This window comes from Aotus nancymaae, unplaced genomic scaffold (assembly GCF_030222135.1).
Source record: "Aotus nancymaae isolate 86718 unplaced genomic scaffold, 86718_ANA_hifiasm-v0.15.2.pri h1tg000019l, whole genome shotgun sequence".
NCBI lineage: Eukaryota > Metazoa > Chordata > Mammalia > Primates > Aotidae > Aotus > Aotus nancymaae.
In genome coordinates this window covers 1,376,752-1,398,198 of record NW_026988431.1, presented here as the reverse complement: position 1 = coordinate 1,398,198, position 21,447 = coordinate 1,376,752, and the positions used below count along the sequence as shown (strand labels likewise).

At 46.4% G+C, this 21,447-nt stretch overlaps 1 protein-coding gene across 2 annotated transcripts in view; it reads left to right on the top strand.

The window, feature by feature from the left end:
• CNOT10 (CCR4-NOT transcription complex subunit 10) overlaps nucleotides 1-10,267 on the top strand; it is a 92,397-nt gene extending 82,130 nt beyond the window's left edge. The window contains exons 15-19 of one of the 2 annotated variants that reach the window (XR_010343430.1): nucleotides 976-1,106; nucleotides 2,157-2,192; nucleotides 2,384-2,511; nucleotides 4,825-4,965; nucleotides 6,387-6,464. Coding sequence is in view for 1 of the 2 variants with exons in the window: in XM_012435572.2 (XP_012290995.1) it covers nucleotides 976-1,106; nucleotides 2,157-2,192; nucleotides 2,384-2,511; nucleotides 6,387-6,462; nucleotides 9,848-10,002 (526 nt within the window). In the remaining variant the exon portion in view is untranslated. Of the gene's footprint in view, nucleotides 1-975; nucleotides 1,107-2,156; nucleotides 2,193-2,383; nucleotides 2,512-4,824; nucleotides 4,966-6,386; nucleotides 6,465-9,847 lie in introns of those variants that run through there. The other variant, XM_012435572.2, reaches the window with a different exon arrangement.
• Nucleotides 10,268-21,447: the final 11,180 nt, after the last annotated feature.

Here is a 21,447-nt window from a genome sequence, read left to right as displayed (position 1 = left end):
AAGAGAGAGAGAGAGAAAGAGAGATTTTTAGTAGGGATGAACTGTGTCTGAGGCTATTTTAATTTTGAAAAAATCAATCAGGTGATCATAAGGAAAATAGCTTGAAGTAAGAGACTAGAAGAAGTAGTTTCGTAAACCAGGAGGATGTGCATCTGACGTGGCATTGGTGGGCATAAAATAGATTGTGTGAAAAGCAGGAAGCCTTTCAAATCGAATCTGGTTGGCACTCTGGTGCTTTTAGACTCTTCCAGCAGCAAGAGACTAGAGGAATCTGATTCTCATGCTGTACACATGGGCATCTATTCTTGGATCTCTCTCAATAGAACAGCATAAATTTGCCAATTGTGAACTACTTTCTGAATTGATATGTATACTTTGTTCTACTTAGCTAATAGGAAAATTGTTTAGTATTATTTATTCATTTATTTTTTTAGAGATAGAGTCTCATTCCATCATCCAGGCTGGATTGCAGTGGCACAATCATACCTTACTGCAGCCTGAACTCCTGAGCTCAAGCAGTCCTCAAACCTCTGCCTCCCAAAGTGCTGGGATTACACACATGAGCAGTGGCATGATTATGGCTCACTGCAGCCTCTATCTCCCAGGCTTAAGTGATCCTCCCACCTCAGCCTCCTGTATAGCTGGGACTACAGGTGTATGCCACCACAACCAGCTAATTTTTGTATTTTTTTCATAGAGACAGGGTTTCGCCATGTTGCCCAGACTGGTCTCAAACTCCTGGGCTCAAGCAGTCTACCTACCTAGGCCTCCCGAAGTGTTGGGATTACAGGCATGAGCCACGGCACCCAGCCAATTGATCCATTTTACCTAAATAAATTTAAATTTCAATTTAAGGACATAAAAGATGAGACATATATCCAATGTTTAATAACATAATAATACCTAGCATTATTTTACATTGGGTATTTTTATGATGTTACACTTTTCAGTTTGGAATCTGTTTTCTCATTTTAGGTTTTTGGGCCATTTATATGCTGCAGAAGCCCTCATCTCTCTCGACAGAATATCTGATGCCATTACTCACTTGAACCCAGAGAATGTCACTGATGTCTCCTTAGGGATCTCTTCAAATGAGCAGGACCAAGGTGAATGAGGACACCTTTGATCAGAACTGGTCGCTGTTTCCACTTCCTTCCTGTTGTAATTCAGGATGTGTGGAAACAAGGGCATGGTGGTAAAGAGAAGAAAGTTTTAGCTCAGCTTTCCACATTTTTGTCTGTACTTACTTTGTAGCAGTTTTTTGCTAAGTAGACCTGAGAGTTAGTGATCACATGGTCTAAATTCTCACTTTTGAAAGTCTGGTACTGTTAGAATGGTTAATTTTCGTTCTGATACTATTTTTTTGTTTTCCTTTGGAGTGACTCTGCAGTCCATAGGGGAATAAAAATGTTGCATTCAAGAGTCAGTTTTAGGCCTGGCACGGTGGCTCACACCTGTAATCCCAGCACTTTGGGAGGCTAAGGCAAGAGAATCACCTGAGCCCAGGAGTTCAAAACCAGCCTGGGCAACCTGGTGAGACCTTGTCTCTATTTTAAAAATAGGAAAGAAAGAAAAGTTTGTTTTAAATCATTGCTAAATTCTTAAATAATTAAAGCTATGTGATACTCACTTTACTCAAGGTTAGCGCTCAGGTTTGAGGTAGTGGTGGGTGGTAGCATTCTGACATCTTTTAATGGAATCTCAACTACATGAAAAGTAAATAAATTGCTTCATATGAGATGTCCATTTCATAAAAAAAGTTTAGAAAATATGCTCTCCGCCGGGCACAGTGGCTCATGCCTGTAATCCCAACACTTTGGGAGGCTGAGGTGGGCTGATCACCTGAGGTCAGGAGCTCGAGACCAGCCTAACCAACATGGTGAAACTCTCTCTGTTCTAAAAATACAAAATTAGCCGGGCATGGTATTACATGCCTGTAATCCCAGCTACTTGGGAGGCTGAGGCAGGAGAATTATTTGAACCTCAGAGGCGGAGGTTGCAGTGAGTTGCACCATTGCACTCCACCCTGGGCAACAAGAGCAAAACTCCATCTCAAAAAAAAAGAAAAATACTCTCTACCTTCTGAGCCTGAGGAAAAAAATATATATATATGCTCTGTTGTTCTACCCCTCAGATTTATTTTCATGTTTTTGTAGGATCAGACAAAGGTGAAAATGAAGCAATGGAATCCTGTAAGTAAGAAGTTTTGTGATACTTGAATAGCCTGCCCTACATCCCAAAAATTTAGACTCTGAATCTTCTGTGTTCATTTTTCTGCCTGAGGAATACTGCTGTACTGAGTGGCTCCTCAAGACAATAGACTGGGTTGCTCCCTTGCCCGTGGCATCGCCTCTTCACCAGTGTCTACACTCTTTTTCCCCAGCTGGGAAGCGGGTCCCTCAGTGCTACCCCAGTTCCGTCAGCTCCGCCAGGACTGTGATGCTGTTCAACCTTGGCAGTGCTTACTGCCTCAGGAGCGAATATGACAAAGCCCGAAAGTGTCTCCACCAGGTGAGTCCAGAGAGTGGGAGGAACTAAACCTTCTAAAGCAGCCAACACAACTTGGAGGTTTATGTTTTTGTTATTTTGTTTGAGGCATCTGGTCAGTTTGTTAAACACTGGAATATTACTTTCCAGATTTAAAAATATTCTTGCAAGGTAAACAACTAATCAGCATTGTAAAAGAACCTAGACACTTAATGGAGAGTTTTCTTGATGGTTTTACTTAAAAAAAAAAAAAAAAAAAAAAATGTCTTTGCCAGGCGCAGAGGCTCATGCCTGTAATCTCAGCACTTCAGGAGGCCAGGGCGGGTGGATCATGAGGTCAGGAGTTTGAGACCAGCCTGGCCAATATGGTGAAACCCCCTCTCTAGTAAAAATACAAAAATTTGGATAGCAAGTTAGCAGTTAAAAAAAAAAAAATTAGCCTAGCCTGGTGGCGGGCGTCTGTAATCCCAGCTACTCAGGAGGCTAAGGCAGAATTGCTTGAACCCGGGAGGCAGAGGTTGCAGTGAGCTGAGATTGTGCCACTGTACTTCAGCATGGGCGACAGAGTGAGACTCGGTCTCAAAAAAAAAAAAATTTAATTTCAAATCAGCGGAATAAAAAGCAACTTGGAGCCAGGCACAGTGGCCCACACCTTTAATCCCAGCACCCTGGGAGGCTGAGACGGGCAGATCACTTGAGTCCAGGAGTTTCAGACCAGCCTGGGCAACATAATGAGACCCTGTCTCTACTAAAAATACCAAAAATTAGCCAGGCGTGGTGGCGCATTCCTGTAGTCCCAGGTACTCAGGAGACTGAGGTGGGAGGATCACCTGAGCCTGGGAGGATGAGGCTGCAGTGAGCTGAGATCCTGCCACTGCACTCCAGCCTGGGCAACTAGAGTGAGAGCCTGTCTCAAAAAAAAAAAAGTAACTTGACAATTTTAGTGATTAAAATTCCAAAAGATGGAAAACTGTCTAAAAGATCATTTGTATACATAATGATACATCTGTACATTTGAAGACAATGCAGCTATAACCTCTAGGTACTAAAATGGAAAGATGTCCAAGACATATTAAATGAAAAGTGAAAACAGCAAGGTGTGAAACAGTTTCTATATAATCTTGTATACGTGCATAAAAGATCTCTGAAAGGACACACCAAGAAACTTATATCATTAGTTGTAAGGGTGGCAGGATGCATACTACATGGCTGAAGCATAGAATGAGAGACTGTCACTGTATACTCATGCTTTTAAATTTTGAATTGTGTAAATCTGTTTTCAAAAAGTTAATTATTAAGTCCACCTTTCAGAAGGCTAACTAGAGACACTCCATACACACTAAAGAAAGCTGCTGGCAATATGTAACTAAAATAAACTTCTGAATTCTGCCACTGAAATGGTGCCCCATGAAGCTTCCAGAAAGATTTTGATTGGATCTCTTTAGTAGGTCACCTGCCAATCCCCTGGACCAGTCATGGGCACGGAGCCATACCTGTAGTAGGGGACTGGGTACTACCATTGGCAGCCCCAGAGAAATCTCACAAAATTGGAAAGAATTCCTCAAAAGGACATTCATTCAGCAAATATCTGTTCAGCACTTACTTCTGAGCTAAGCCATGGGAATAAGACTGTAAATAAGCAGATATGATACAACCCTGCCCCTGTAGGCCTTTGCAGTTAGGAGACACCTTCCTAAAAAGGGAATTGCATGGTCAGAGGATATGCAAGATTTTAAGATGTCTAACATAGAAAGTTTGTATCAAATGGTACATTCTCCAGCAGCATGAGAACATCCACATCCCCACATGCTTGCCACAGCAACAAAGTTGAAATTAAACCTCTTCTCAGGAGATAGGGTGGCTTTCATAAAAAGCCTATGTGGCTTTCACATAAGTTCCTGCTTATGCAAGCAACCTTGTTGTGCCTAGAAGTGGTAATGCTTTAACACGTGGAAAATAACACAAATTTTATTTAGTCAACTTAGTGGCATCTGGTCAGCATTTCTGATCCCAAATCAGAAAAGTGACAGTCTGTCCAAGGGTAACAGTGTTTGATATTATCTAGGCATTGAGTGTATGAGTTAAACTGGTAAGAGTTAAAATGTTTCACTCTTTTCAGTAGCAAGGCTAGGGTGTTGAACAGCCCCTCTCAAAGTGCCCCCAGACCCCAGTCACTACAGCAAAACAGGGCTTTTGATCCAAGTTACAGTGTGTACAGTCCAGCTCAGGTTCTCGGACAGCAGGTGGCCATGGCTGCTGCCATGCTGGGAGAGACAGATGGGGTCAGGCCTGGTTCGGGGTCTGAAGGGGGTTTTGTTTTGGTCCCTTGGTTTTTAGGTTAATCCAGTGGCTGGACCTTTGTTAATTGGGAGGCCCACCCTGCCTGGGAGGGAAGAACAATGATGTGAAGAGTTGGAAAGGGCTCCGAGTAGATGTTTCCGAGGTTGCCTGCCCACCACTAACCATTCTGAACAGCCAGTAAGCAAAACGCCATTAAATCTCATGCAGATGTTGCCTTGAATTCTTATATTTTAGAGAAAGCTTCAAACTGTGGTCAATGCAAAGAACAGTAAATAAAATATGTTACTAGCCACTTGGATAGAAAATAGAGATTTTAATATCTACAAAATGGTGTAAAGACGAGCTTGCCTATGTAGCTTGCCTAGAAAGCTTAGGCCTGGAAGTATAAAATCTCATTTTCCGAAAAGAGTTATTATTCCTCAGTGGTGTGGCGAGAGGAATAAAATCCTCCCCGCCTCATTCATGAGGAACTTCTTAGAGGTACATGCTCTGGGCAAGACTCCTCACTAGTCTGGGATTTCTCCTAATGCTGCCAGAAACCAGCCTAGTGCATATTTCTGGTCCTCTCCAACATCTCCCACATTTAAGCTTCTACCTTCAGTACCATTTCTCCCCGTGTTCTGCCTATGCAGTATCTACCTTGCAAGTACTGAAGCAGGCCTCCCTTACCCCAAAACTCTATTTGAAAGAAACTTCTTTCTTTCTCTCCATATTCACAGCACATTCACTGGCCTTTCTCCCTGGCATTTAGGTAACTTTGTTTGGATTATTGTTAGTTATTTGCATGCTTGTTTATTATCAGGGGGAGTTCCTGTCTTATCTCCATACCCACCTCTGGTCAATAAGCATTTGTAGAAGTCCGTTATCTGATTAGATTAAGGGAAGAGGCAAAGGGGTCTGGAAGCAATGAGCAACTAAAACTAGATGGGGAAATACAAGTTGATAATAAAGTGAGGAATATTTTGGCTGTAGCCCAAAGAGGCCCAGACTGAGAAAATAAACCTGTAATTTCAGCACATTTGTCCAAAGCAGTCCAGGCTTCCTTTACTCAGGACTGAGAGAAACTGCTGGCTCCTACTCAGATCTAGGGGCAGCATGTTGCCTAAACTAGAAAATTCTTTTATTGGACTAAATTGTACTGTTTCAGTCCTTAAGAACGGGGAAATCAAACATGCTACGTGGTACATTTTTTCTGTATTACTATTTAAGTTTGAATTATTATTCCTGATATTGACAACTTACAGTTTACTGAGATGTTACTTAGGAAAACAAATGGGCATGCAGATTTTGAGTAAATGTAACTGTATGTGTCTGTTGTGAAGAGCCACCAGCAGACCTGGATGGTTAACTAGAGTATAATATCGGGGTGTCCAGTCACCCATCTCAAAATCCAGAGTATTACATGTCTAGCTTAATTGGTAGATTTGAAGACAAAGGGAGCTGAGGCTCATCACAGCAGAACAACAGGTAGTCCCTAGGAAGTCATGTGGGAATAGGCTTGAATAAGTTTGTTGCCTCGTTGTTGGTTGGCAGGTGTACTTGGAGTGTATATCTTAAGCTGTTCGTTTTTCATGGGTGTCTTTCTGTTTTGAGCAAAGGCGGCTTCAATGATCCATCCTAAAGAGGTGCCCCCTGAGGCCATCTTGCTGGCAGTCTACCTTGAACTGCAGAATGGTGAGTAATTCTCTCTGGTTAGGACTGTATCCCTTCTAAGAGCCAAGATTTTTTTGTTGGGAGACAGGGTCTCACAGTGTTGCCCAGGCTGGAGGGCAGTGGCACAATTAGAGCTCACTGCAGCTTCCAAACTCCTGAGTTCAAGCAGTCTTCCCACCTCAGCCTCCAAAGTAGCTGGGACTACAGGTACACGCCACTGAGCCCAACTAATTCCTTAAATTTTTTGTAGAGATGGGGTCTCACTTTGTTGCCCAGGCTGTTCTCAAACTCATGGGCTCACGCAGTCCTCCCATCTTAGCCTCTAGGATTGCAGGCATAAGCTATCATTCCCAGCCAATCCTAAGATTTTTAATGTCTGCTTTTCTCTTCAGAGTCAAAACTTTGCCTTCCTTGAAGATATGACCCATCAAATTTTTTTTGAGATGGAGTCTCACTCTGTCACCCATGCTGGAGTGCAGTGGCACAGTCTCAGCTCACTGCAACCTCCGCCTCCCAGATTCAAGGTTCAAGAGATTCTCCTGTCTCAGCCTCTCAAGTAGCTGGGATTACAAGCACCTGCCACCATGCCTGGTTAATTTTTCTATTTTTAGACAGGTTTCACCATGTTGGCCAGGCTGGTCTTGGACTCCTGACCTCAGGGGATCCTCCCACCTTGGCCTCTCAAAGTGCTGGGATTACAGGCATGAGCCAGCATGGCTGACCCATCAATTCTTCTACATAAAAATATAGTTAAGAGCTGGAGGCAGTGGTACATGCCTATAATCACAGCACTTTGGGAGGCTGAGGTAGACTGATCGCCATAGTCCAGGAGTTCAAGACCAGCCTGGGCAACATGGCAAAACCCTGTCTCTACAAAAAATACAAAAATTAGGCTGGCCTCAGTGGCTCCCGCTTGTAATCCAAGCAATTTGGAAGGCCAAGGTGGGCAAATCATGAGGTCAGGAGTTCAAGACCAGCCTGGCCAATACAGTGAAACCCCGTCTCTACTAAAAATACAAAAATTAGCTGGGCATGGTTGCGGGTGCCTGTAATCCCAGCTACTCAGTAGGCTAAGGCAGGAGAATTGCTTGAACCCAAGAGGTGGAGGTTGCAGTGAGCCGAGATCGCGCCACTGCACTCCAGCCTGGGCGACAGAGCTAGACTCCGTCTCAAAAAAAAAAAAAGCCGGGTGCGGTGGCTCACTCCTATAATCCCAGCACTTTGGGAGGCCGAGGCAGGTGGATCACGAGGTCAAGAAATCGGGACCATCCTGGTCAACATGGTGAAACCCTGTCTCTACTAAAAATACAAAAATTAGCTGGGCATGGTGGCGCACGCCTGTAGTCCCAGCTACTTGGGAGGCTGAGGCAGGAGAATTGCTTGAACCCAGAAGGCAGAGGTTGTGGTGAGCCGAGATCACGCCATTGCACTCCAGCCTGGGTAACAAGAGTGAAACTCCGTCTCAAAAAAAAAAAAAAATTAGCTGGGTGTGGTGGTGTGCACCTGTAGTTCCAGCTACTTGGAAGGCTGAAATGGGAGGATCACTTGAGCCCTGGAGGTCAAGGCTGCAGTGAGCTGAGATCATGCTAGAATGAGACCTTGTCTAAGAAACCAATAATAGGCTGGCACGGTGGCTCACGCCTGTAATCTCAGCACTTTGGGAGGCTGAGGCAGGCAGATCACCTGAGGTCGAGAGTTTGAGACCAACCTGACCAACATGGAGAAACCCCATCTCTACTAAAAATACAAAATTAGCCAGGCGTGGTGGTGCATGCCTGTGCTCCCAGCTACTCGGGAGGCCAAGGCAGGAGAATCGCTTGAACCTAGGAGGCAGAGGTTGTCGTGAGCCGCGATCATGCCATTGGATTCCAGCCTGGGCAAGAAGAGCAAAACTCCACCTCCAAAAAATAAAAATAAAAAATATATATACAATAAGAATAAATATCTATATCGTTAGGGAGTTGTTGGTATCCTGCAATTACTCTTTACAGGTTAAGCTTATTTTATCTGAAAAAATACAGAATTTTAACTTCTGACACTTAATTATAGTTAACCCCTATTAACTGTTCTCCTAGGCAGCTAAATGACTAATTGAGAACCTGAGTTAGAATGCAGTTGCTTCGAGTTGTACACTGTAGTATTTTGAACACAAACATTAACAAGTTTACAGTAAGCCAATCCTTGTTGAGAATTATTTATTCAAACATAAATTCAGGTCATGCCTCTAGGGCATATACAAACTCTAAGATGTATCTCACTAGAAGAAAGGCTGTTGGCCCTAAATATGAGACAGCATGAAGTAGAAAAGAGATATGATTGAGAGAGATTAGAAGGGACAGAAATGCTGACAGTTCTAAGTCACAGCCAGGCGTGGAGTCCTAGCTACTCTGATGGCTGAGGCGAGAGGATTGCTTAAAGCCAAGAGTCCAAGGCAGTAGTGTACAGTAATTGCTCCTGTGAACAGCACTCCCGCCGGGGCAACATAGTGAGACCCTGTCTCTTTAAAAAAAAAATTAAAAAGGCTGGTCACAGTGGCTTATGCCTGTAATCCCAGCTACTCTAGAGGCTGAGGCAGGAGAATCGCTTGAACCTGGGAGGTGGAGGTTGCAGTGAGCCATGATCACCCCACTGCACTCCAGCATGGGCAACAGAACAAGACTGTCTCAAAACACACACAAAAAAGCAGTGTTCTAAGGCATACCTCCTTGTTGACCTTGGGAACTCTTACAAGGCTCCCCTTTTTTTAGTAGCTGAAGAAGGGGTCTTAAGTGCCTGGCACCCAGCCAGCCTCCTAAAGATGTGATTAGGGTTAGTGCATTGCCCTAGATTGTTTCATTGGTTTTTGTTCGTTTTGAGACAGGGTCTCACTTTGTCACCCAGGCTAGAGTGTAGTGGTGTGATCTCGGTTCACTGTAGCCTTGACCTCCCAGGTTCAAGCAGTCCTCCTGCCTCAGCCCCACGAGACGGGGCAGGGTGGGGGTGGGCAGCGAGTGGCGGGGGGTTAGCTATGTCACCCAAGCAGCTAGCCTCAAAATCCTGAGCTTGGGTGATCTGCCCAGCTCAGCTTCCCAAAGTGCTAGGGTTACAGGTGTGAGCCACCACTCCCAGCTGATTGTTTCTTTTATACAGCTCACCTATTACAAGTTCTCTAACTGGCCTCTACCTTCCCAGAATCACTGGGAAGCTTTTAAAAGCTTCCATTGCCCAGGCCATACCCTACATCACTTAAATCGGAATTTCTGAGGATGAGATGGAGGCTTTATGGGATTCCAGTGTACAGCCAAGGCTGCAGATGACGGCTCTTCTAGATTATCTTTTACCTCCCTAGCAGGATTCTCATGGCTTGCTTTGTGTGTGGTAGTATTGCGTTGTGTGCTCTGTTTTTTAACAGGAAGTGTTTTTATAGGTAATACTCAGCTGGCCTTACAGATCATCAAAAGGAATCAGCTGCTCCCTGCAGTGAAAACACACTCTGAAGTGAGAAAGAAGCCAGTGTTTCAGCCTGTCCACCCGATCCAGCCCATCCAAATGCCGGCTTTCACCACTGTGCAGAGAAAGTGATACTTTGCTTTTGGAAAACTGTTACCTAAGACCCAGGGGAGTATTTACTGGCCATTTTAGTTGTATCACAGCAGAATGAATTAAAGATGGTGAAGGCTGTTAATTTTGAGACAGTTCTACCCCTGACTTTTTGCCAAAAGCTTACTTAAAATTAAGGATTTACTAAGTCATCATCAGCTGTTTATCTTTAATTTCAGCCAGACTATTAACCTTGAGCCAGTATGTAATATATGCCACAGGCAATTAAAACATGATTTTATCAGAAGGCTTTACAGTCTTTTCTTGGAACTATTAGAGTATTTTAGCATCTGAGGTTTTGTGTTAATGTTTAAAATTGACAAAGAAGAACATCAGCAATAGATAAATAGCCAACCTAGAAGCTGACCTGAGGGTGAAGGGGAGGGAGAGCAAGTTGATGTGTTTGGCATGTGCCACCGTGCCTAGCTAATTTTTGTATTTTTAGTAGAGATGAGGTTTCACCATGTTGGTCAGGCCAGGCTGGTCTCAAACTCTTGACCTCATGATCCACCTGCCTAAGCCTCCCAAAGTGCTGGGATTACAGGCATGAGCCACCACACCTCACCAACATTTTTAAAAGCTGGACATGGTGGCCCATGCCAGTAGTCCTAGCTATTGCAGAGGCTGAGATGGGAGGATTACTTGAGCCTAGGAATTCAAGGCTGCAGTGAGCTATGATGGCACCACTGCACTCCAGTCTGAATGACAGAGTGAAACCCTATCTCAAACAAAAGACAATGCAGATTTGCTCTAGTAAATTGGGCGTCCCCTAGTTAAGATGGTGTTTGGCAGATGCATGGAAGCTTGCCATTTAGGAGTATCCCTTAACGCCACACTCTGCACTCCCCTAGTTTGGAGGCACACTAGCTGAATCTACATGCTACCTCAGTTTCAGAACTAGAGAGGCAAGAGGTAAGTAAGTGTGTAGATAAGCACAAATTTATCTGAAACTTTAGCTGAATTACTCCTTTTTTTTTTTAGGTATTTTTATTTTTTTATAGAGACAGGGTTTCGCTCTTGTTGCCCAGACTGGATTACAATGGCACAATCTTGGCTCACTGCAACCTCTGCCTCCCGAGTTCAAGCAGTTCTCCTGCCTCAGCCTCCTGAGTAGCTGGGATTACAGGCATGCACCACCATGCCCAGCTAATTTTGTATTTTTAGTAGAGACAGGGTTTCTTCATGTAGGTCAGACTGGTCTCGAACTCCCAACTTCAGGTAATCCGCCCACCTCAGCCTCCCAAAGTGCTGGGATTACAGGTGTGAGCCACCGTGCCCGGCCTACCTGAATTATTCTATTGCTGACAAGAAACAGAACTCAGGTATGATATATACTGGAACTGAGTATTTGTGATTTAGATAGGCGTTGCCAACAGACTCATAGGAGAAAATCTCCTCCTCTTCTTAAACATGGATGGATGTACATAGGGGCTCCATTGATTGATTGTGTATTGTCACATTGCAGTTGTTTTATACACAGAGTAGATCTTTCCAGGTGGACAAAGAAAGCAGACGTAGCCTCACTTCCTTGGGCCTCTTAAAACCCCTTCTAGATGAAATGAAAGTAGGACCCTTAATCTGCACTGCTGTTGGTTTAAGTCTGCAGTCTCTGCTTCCCCATACTCCAGACTGACAATAGTACTGTGAGACCCACTCAAATGAGCAGAATTGCTTAGTCTGGGCATTTTCTGGAGAATCTGAGTCCACAGACGTCATAAACTGCCAGGAACTTACATCATCTCATCTTGGTAGTGTGAAGCAGGAAAAGGCCTATAATTGTACTTCAAAAAGAAACACATCTGCCACATGGTGGCTTACGCCTGTAATCCCTGCACTTTGGGAGGCTGAGGCAGGAGGATTGCCTGTGCTCAAGAGTCCACGACCAGCACAAGATACAGGTCATAAAGACCTTGCTGATAAAACAGATTGCAGTAAAGAAGCCGGCTAAGACCCACCAAAACCAAGATGGCGATGAGAGTAGCCTCTGGTTGTCCTCACTGCTACACTCCCACCAGCGCCATGACAGTTTATAAATGCCATGGCAGCATGGGGAAGTTACCCTATTGGTCTAAAAAGAGGAAGCATGGATAATACACCCTTCATTTAGCACATTATCAAGAAATAACCATAAAAATGGGCAACGAGCAGCCATTGGGCCGCTCTGCCTATGTAGTGGCCATTCTTTATTCCTTTTTTTTTTTTTTTGAGAGTCCTGCACTGTTGCCCAGGCTGTAGTGCAGTGGCACAATTTCGGCTCACTGCAGTCTCCGCCTCCTGGGTTCAAGCAATTCTGCCTCAGCCTCCCGAGTAGCTGCTACTACAGGAGTGCACCACCACGCCCAGCTGATTTTTTTGTGTTTTTAGTAGAGACGGGGTTTCACTATGTTGGCCAGGATGGTCTCAATCTCTTGACCTCATGATCCGCTCGCCTCGGGTTCCCAATTCCTTTACTTTCTTAATAAACTTGCTTTCACTTTAAGGACTTGCATTGAATTCTTTTTGAATTCCCTTGGGGTCTAGATCAGGACCCCTTTCCAGTAACAACCCTATCTCTACAAATGGCTTTTGGCTGGGTGTGGTTTTTTACACCTGTAGTCTCGGCACTTGGGAGGCTGAGGTGGGTGGATCGCTTGAGGTCAGGAGTTCGAGACTAGCCTGGCCAACATGGCCAAACCCCTGTCTCTACTAATATATAAAAATTAACTGGGTGTGCTGGCGGGTGCCTATAATCCCAGCTACTCAGGAGGCTAAGGCAGGAGAATTGTTTGAACCTGGGAAGTAGAGGTTCCAGTGAGCCAGGTTCGTGCCACTATACTCCAGCCTGGGCAACAAAGCAAGACTGTCTAAAAAAAAAAAAAGGCTTTAAATGTCACTTTCTAAAGGTTTTCCTGGCTGTTGCCAGTTTCTTCCCCCTTTGTATCTTCCTGGTACATACAGTTTATTCTGTGGTATATGGTTTTCTGGAATTTAACAGGTGTGAGCACTACAGGCATCAGCCTCAAAAGATGGTAACTTATTTGCTGGGGTTTGTGTTCTTTGGTTTTGTTTGTTTTTTTTGGGAGGGAGTCTCGCTTTGTCGCCCAGGCTGGAATGCAGTGGTGCCATCTCGGCTCACTGCAACCTCTGCTTCGTAGGCGATTCTCCTGCCTCAGCCTCCTGAGTAGCTGAGATTACAGGTGCCCACCACGATGCCTGGCTAATGTTTGTATTTTTAGTAGAGACAGGGTTTCACCATGTTGGCCAGGCTGGTCTTGAGCTCCTGACCTCGTGATCTACCCACCTCAGCCTCCCAAAGTGCTGGGATTACAGGCGTGAGCCACCGAGCCTGGCTGGTTTTGTTTTTTGAGATATGGTCTTGCTTTGTCACCCAGGCAAATGGTGCAGTGGCTCCATCAAGGCTCAGTGCAGCCTGGACCTCTGGGGCTCAAGTGATCCTCCCACCTCAGCCTCCCAAGTAGCTGGGACTACAGGCAGGAGCCACCATGCCCAGTTAAGTTTTGTATTTTTTGTAGAAGCGAGTTTTCATTATGTTGCCCAGGCTGGTCTCAAATTCCTGAGCTGAAGAGATCCACCTGCTTCAGCCTCCCAAAGTGCTGGGATCACAGGTGTGAGCCATTGTGCCTGGCCTTTGCTGGGGTTTTGAATTCTCAGAACCATTAGCTCTATTCAAGCTCTACCACTCATTCAGCTGCATCATCTACAATAGGGGACAAAATCTACCTCGTTAATTTCTTCACGGACCCAGCAAGTGTCTCCAAAACTGCATGGCATGAATCCTCAGAACAGCAGGAGTAGTCTTCCCTTGTGCCCTCTGGCCCTTACCCCATAATTTGGCCCCCTGCAGAGCTCTGTTGAAGCCATGCCCTTGACTGGAACACAGGCCAGCAACCTTGCATGGCCTTACTCGATGCGCTGCCATCTGCCTGCATGTGGCTACCATACTCCCTCCGCCGCCTCTTTCCTATCAGAGTGCCACCTGTCGTAGTGCCTTTTCTGAGAGCCCTGCCCTTACCCAATCTAAGTGACTTTGAGCAAATGACTTCATCTCTTTTGAGGTTTTTTGAACAGTTTGTAAAATGCTTTCTCCAGGGCCTGGTGTTAGCATTAAAATGAGATGAGGAATGCAAAGTGTGCCTGGTGAACACGTAATACAGGCGAGTTCACTTACCCCTCTTGTTACCGCAAGGGCCTGCTCAGCCCGGTCTCCCTCTATATTTCCTTCATCTCTGAATCTCTCATTCCTTCCTATTCTTGGAAACCACCTGGAGAAAAGCAACTGATGACGTCATGGACCCTCTAGCCAGACTGTTTGGCTTCAAATCTTGGTTCTCTCACTGAAACAAATTTGATACGAAACAAGTTACTTTACTTCTCTGTGCCTGAGTTTCTTCATCTCTAATTCATAAGACTAGAATGATGTTTTACTTACAGCATGTGCATTGTACTATTGCAGAAGGTGCCTTGAACTCCAAATGTTTGAAAGGGAGCACCATAATTTTCACCGTATCATGTAAAAGTGATACCAAAGCAAAGACTTGCCTGAACCACTGACATTATATAACAGAGGTACTGGGGCTGGACAGTGAGGAATGGAGGGGGACTCCTTGAGGTAAATTATCACTGCCTTCATTTTTGTTTTTTGAAACGGGGTCTCACTGTGTTGCCTAGGCTGGCCTCAAACTCCTGGGATCCAGCGAGCCTCCCACCTCAGTCTCCCTAGTAGCTGGGACTACAAGTGCAAGCCACTGCACCCAGCCCTCCTTCACTATTGATATGCTTGGTGTCTGGTTCGTAGTAGTTGCTCAACACATAGTGGCATCCTGTGTTCTCATCCTATTCTTTCCTTCCTTGCCCAGGATCTCATCCTGTGATGACAAGAGGTCCCAGGTCTCCTTGCCTCAGATTCCTTCTCCCACTCTTTCTTCCTCACCACAACCCAACTTCCCACAGCACAGCTTTGGCTCCTGCCTACGGGTGGCTTCAGGAATACCTGAAGGTCTCTTTCTGCCCTTCCCACTTAGCCTTTTTTTTTTTTTTTTTAATCTTTTAAGTAGAGACAAGGTTTCACTAAGTTCCCCAGGCTGGTCTCAAACTCCTGGCCTCAAGTGATCCTCCCACCGTGGCCTCCCAAAGTGCCAGAATTACAGGCATGAGGCACCATACCTAGTTTAGCTACTATTAATCCCTTCCTTATGCCCTGTTTGTTCCACCAACTGGAGTCTCTGCCATCCCCTAAAAGGGGTCCCCATTTTCTTTTTTTTTTTTCCTGAAACAGGGTTTCCTCCATTTTGGTCAGGCTGGTCTCGAACTCCTGACCTCATGTGATCCACCCATCTTTGCCTCCCAAAGTGCTGGAATTACAGGCATGAGCCACCATACCCAGTTTAGCTACTATTAATCCCTCCCTTATGCCCCGTTTGTTCCACCAACTGGATTGTCTGCCATCCCGTAAAAGGGGTCCCCATTTTCTTCTTTTTTTTTCTGAAACAGGGTTTCCTCCATTTTGGTCAGGCTGGTCTCGAACTCCTGACCTCATGTGATCCGCCCACCTTGGCTCCCAAAGTGCTGGGATTACAGCGTGAGCCACCGTGCCCGCCCATTTTCTACCCTCAGACCTTTGCTTCAGTCTCCTCTGCTGCCTACATTTTCGACAGTCCAGTTTTAATGTGTCAACATCCTGGCCATCCCACACTGCCTCTCCATAGCCCTCCTCCAAGGGTTTCCTCTTATGCCCCCACTCTTCATTTCACACATACTTACTGAGGGCATGCTCTGGTCCCAGGAGCGTTTTTGTTTGAGCCCCATAGTAACTAGGCAAATCTGCAAGCACATAGCTTTCATGACGTGTTCTTTGTCGACCGTTTTCTTGCCCCTCCTGGATTGTAAGTACCTTTGAAGACAGGCCGTGCATTATACAGTGTGTGGATTGTTCTAGGTGAACAATAAAGTCTGCTGAACAGAATTTTTGGTGATGTGTCCTTTCTAGGCCTGGCAACGACACCCAGGGCCTACTTCTTTCAAGGTGGGGAAGGCCTATTATAACCCCAAGGTTCACAGGGCCTCAGCATCCTTGACCTCTGAGCCTTTATAGAGTCAGAGTTAAACAGTAGCCTGGGACGGGTGGGTTAGTTACTGGTCAGTCAATCGTCGAAGTCAACTTGGCCCGGCCTAAAGTAACCAAACCCATGCGGAAAGCTTGCAATTTAAAAATTCATCTTCCCTTTCTTCCTGGGAAGGACTGGGCAGAAATGCCGGCTCCGGGGTGGGAGTGGGGCTGCCACGGGAGGAGGCAGCGAAGTTCATTAGCCCCCTCATTTGGGGCAATAGGAATCCGTGTGGTGACAAACAATTGTCCTGGAGGATTTAGGGGGATTTGGCCAAGTGTCCCTGTGGGCCCCCAGCCTCCTCCTAATCCCGTCCACATTTCAGACTACTTAGGATCGCATTAAATGTCAAAGCCGGCGTTTAGGGAAATACCTACATTTCGTATGCATCGCTCGGGTGAAAAGAAAAGCTGAAACGAACCTCGGAGCATTTGGCGCGAGAGGCGCTCTGTGTGGTCTCGAGTGTGAATGAGGAGGGGGGGCGGAGCCCCTGCGGCCTCCCCGCCCAGGAATGCGGGCCTTTCACATGTAGAAAATGCTAAAGCTTTGTTCCCGCCTCGGCCTCCCGGAGGCGCAGAGGCGCCCGGCCGGATTGTCCCCGCCGCATTTGCATGTGAGCTGTCCCGGGTCCCAGTCCCCACCCGCGGCCCTCCCCCACCCCAGCGCGCCTGCCGCGGACTTCAGTCCTCGGGCTGAGGCCGCCCGCAAACGTCCTGTGCTGTCATTTATTTGATCCCGTCTAAAGCCACAAATAGCTACTTTCTGAACGGACGGCCTTTCCCCTGAGGCGCTGGGCAGGTGAACATTTTTTACTCCACACTTAGGACACCGACACGCCGAGTTGTGGTATCTGGAACCACCTCGGTTTCAGCGAGGAAGGGCACGGCGTTGACTGAGCCATGCCCCGCTCCAGCGTCACACTGATGACCTGCGGCGAGTACCCTGTGTTTGGCGTGACACTAGGGGCCCCAAACTACCCACTACGTGGTTCGTCTTCAGTGGCATCCGAGCGACCGCAGGTGGCGGGGCCGAAGGGGGAAGGGTAATTCACGCACATTTTACGGAAGGAGACACAACCCGGAGAATTGACGGGCCACCGGGGTCCCTCTCTCAGCAGAGGCGTCGGGAGCGCAGATGCGCGGACTGACGGAGCGACGGGCGCGGCGGCGCTGGACCGACTTAGCCGCGGGCGCCGCGCGGGGCTCGGGACCCAGAGCGCCACCTAACGGCGGCACGGTCGGCGCTGCGAGCCCCCGAAGGGCGGGGGACGCTGTGAAGCCCAGGGGCCCTCCAGCTGAGCCTCAGCTGGGGCCCACATCCGGGGCCCGGAGCGCGACGGAAACGCCCAAGCCCGGCCGCCAGGTACCCGCACGTCTCCACCTGCCACCGCGGCGCCTGCTTCCTTAACTCCATTTCATGTGACTTATTTCCTAATGTATTTTGTTTTATTTCTTTTACTTTTTATTTATTTCATTTTGTTTTATTTCATTTATTTCACTTCAATATTTTATTTGGTTTATGGTTTTACTTTATTAATTTTACTTCATTAATTATATTTTCCCATTTTATTTGTTAATTTTAATGTCTCAGTATTTAATTATTTGTTTCCCTACTTTATTTGTGGGTGAAAGGGCCGATACCTTTTTTTCCCTTATTTTTCGTCTTTTTTTTTTTTTTTTTTTTTTTTGAGACGGAGTTTCGCTCGTTACCCAGGCTGGAGTGCAATGGCGCGATCTCGGCTCACCGCAACCTCCGCCTCCTGAGTTCAGGCAATTCTCCTGCCTCAGCCTCCTGAGTAGCTGGGATTACAGGCACGCGCCACCATGCCCAGCTAATTTTTTTTTTTTTTTTTTTTTTTTTTTGTATTTTTAGTAGAGACGGGGTTTCACCATGTTGATCAGGATGGTCTAGATCTGTTGACCTCGTGATCCACCCGCCTCGGCCTCCCAAAGTGCTGGGATTACAGGCGTGAGCCACCGCGCCCGGTCCCCCGTTGTTGTTTTTTGAGATGGAGTCTGGCTCTGTCGCCCAGGCTGGAGTGCAGTGGCTTGATCTTGGCTCACTGTAACCCCTACCTCCTGGGTTCAAGCGATTCTCCCGCCTCAGCCTCCTGAGTAGCTGGGATTACAGGCGCATGCGGTAACACCCACCTGATTTTTGTATTTTTAGTAGAGACGGGTTTTCACCCTGTTGGCTAGGCTGGTCTCGAACTCCTAACCTCAGGTGATCTGCCCGCCTCGTCCTCCCAAAGCGCTGGGATTACAAGCGTGAGCCACTGTGCCCTGCCGGCCTCAATCAGATTTTTAAACCCCATCCAGGTGCCTGCTCTAGGCAAGATACCTTGCCCAGTGTATAGGGCAGACGTCAAGAGGACATGACCACATAGTCCTAGGCTCAAGAGCCCCAAGCCAAACTGAGGGCTATGACAAAGACCCAATAATTCAAACCAGGCTCCATGGAGGAGGTGTCATTTCAGGTGGGCAGATACAAAGGGATAGGAGGCTGCTTCAGGTGCCTGGACAATAGGGGCCGTGTTCCAGATCAATACAACAAGGGAGGAAGGGTTCCGTCACACTGTGGAAGTCTCGTGTGCTGGAGCCAGCTGTCTGCACTTAGAGTTAGGCCAGGTAAGTCTCAGTTCTCATCCCCCGGTGGTTCTGTCGTTTCCATGGGAGGGCCTTCACAGTTGTGACATCCCGCCCCCATACCACGTACAGAATGGTGTGTGTCATGTATTATTTTGGGGATAGGGAAAGATTATTCCCTATTTATTTACTGTCAGTTCTCTAGAAAGCACAACGAATTGTATTTCTGAATATTCACCTTACTTTCCTCCAACCTTTAATTTTGAAAAATATTATGTAGAAAAGGTGGATAGCTGTGCGCGGTGGCTCACACCGGTAATCTCAGCGCTTTGGGAGGCTGAGGCGGGCAGATCACCTCAGGTCAAAGTCTCGCTTTGTTGCCCAGGCTGGAGTGCAGTGACGCAATCTCGGCTCACTGTAACCTCCTCCACCTCCCAGGTTCAAACGATTCTCCTGCGTAACTGGGATTACAGGTGTGCCTCCTGAGTAACTGGGATTACAGGTGTGCCTCCTGAGTAACTGGGATTACAGGTGTGCCTCCTTAGTAACTGGGATTACAGGTGTGCCCTACCACGCCCAGCTAATTTTTGTCTTTTTAGTAGAGTCAGGTTTCACCATGTTGGCTAGGCTGGTCCCGAACTCCTGAACTCAGGTGTTCACCCTCCTCAGCCTCCCAAAGTGCTGGGATTACAGGTGTGAGCTAATGTGCCCAGCCAGTTTCCTTCTTTGTAAAACAGGATGATAATGATACAGACCTCATAGACGGGTTAATGAAGCTTAAATGAGACTGTATTTGTATAGCTCAAGAAACAGCCCCTAGTACCCAGTAAGTATCACACTAGATCAGTGAAAGTTAAATACATTAAGTAAATGCAGAAGCTACCATCAATGCCATGTAGAGAGCCTGTATCCAGACCCCTTCTGCAGACTTGGAAAGGAAGCAGGATCGGTTCACGGAAAAGTCTTGGGCATTGGGATTAGACACTCCTAACCCCAGCTCTGCTACTCCGTGACTGTGTGAGCATCTGTAGGCTTCTTGGCCTCTGACTCTCAGCCTCCACACCTGTAAAATGAGAGTAATGCTGACTTTGCAGGGCAGTGGTAAGGAAAATAGTTTCCTTAGCTAAGGCTACACGGTAAACAGCCTCTGCTGTTGTCAGAGTGGTTCCGGAGGTTTCACCTTTTTTGCCTGTGAAAATCCAGTCCATAGCCTGACCAGCCTGACCAATATAGTGAAACCCCATCTTTAAAAAAAAGAAAAAAAAAGAAAATCCAGTCCACCAGGGATGGCAGCTGCCACAGGTGTAAGGAGTGGGTAAGAGGGGACCTTCCCTGGCCTATCTTCCCTGGATCCCCTGAAGTTTCCAGGCCTTCTTTCTCAGAATGGGGAAAAAAATAGGCCTTTTCTTCCTTCTGGCTTTTCATAAGAAATGTGAAAAACCTTGAAAATCTCAAGAGTGGTTTCATGGATCAAAAACCTGAAGTCATATGCAGCTCCTCATTTGGCCTGTCAGCCCCTCACAGGCCCCAGAAGTGGGGCAGCTGTTGTGAAGCCCAGTATTGCTATGACAATTGTCCCTTCAACTTAGAGTATGATCGATGCTCTATAAACCCTGAGTATGGGTTTTCTTGTCTATCTATCTATCATCTATCTATCTATCTATCATCTATCATTTTTTACTACAATCCAGGCTAGACTAATCATGAAAATAGAGAGCAGGATTCTTGGAGGAAATGACAAGCTGTGGTCCCTCCTTCACTGATTTATGCAGTAAAATTCATAGAACAGGCAGGCACGGTGGCTCACACCTGTCATCCTAGCACTTTGGGAGGCTAAGGTGGGCAAATCACAAGGTCAGGAGTTTGAGACCAGCCTGGCCAATATGGTGAAACCCTGTCTGTACTAAAAGTACAAAATTAGCCGAGTATGGTGGCACACGGCTGTAGTCCTAGCTACTCATGAGGCTGAGGCAGGAGAATCACTTGAACCCAGGAGGCGGAGGTTGCAGTGAGCTGAGATTGTACCACTGCACTCCAGCCTGGGCAACAGAGTGAGACTCTATCTCAAAAAAAAATATATAGAACAAAAGGATTCAAGGCTGGGCACGGTGGCTCACACCTATAATCCCAGCTACTCAGGAGGCTGAGGCAGGAGAATCACTTGAACCTAGGAGGCGGAGGTTGCAGTGAGCTGATGCCATTGCACTCCAGCCTGGGTGACAAAAGCAAAACTCCATCTCAAAAAGAAAAAAAAAAAAAAAAAAAAAGATTCAACAGAAACAGATAAACATGGTGAAGTTGAGGCCAAACTTCAAGAGAAAAGGCCTACACTTTTCCTTTGGAAATTTTAACCAGGTTTTTAATAGCTGAGATTTTTTTTCTGTGTTTTGTTTTGAATGAGAGTGAAGTTCTGAAAGGGTCGCGAACAAATGGAAGAAAATGGAGCTAATGGGGGGCCTGGGGCACAGTGAAGCGCTCTCGGGTCCACTGAGTCAAAGGTACAAGAATCAAATTGGAGTGAAGAGCTCACGCCAGAGAAAGCGTAAATGAAATAATAAAAAAAAAAAAAGAGAGAGAAAGCTTAAGTGGTGGGTTTCCTTTCTTAGGCCAATTAGGTTTTCCTTTGCTGGGAAGGAAAAGGAGCTTTTAAATTTTTGATCTAAAATAGAGGTGAGTTTAGGGCACCATACGGCTGCATTTTTCAGCCCTCAGAATCCCTTCTGCTTGGAAAAAGACCG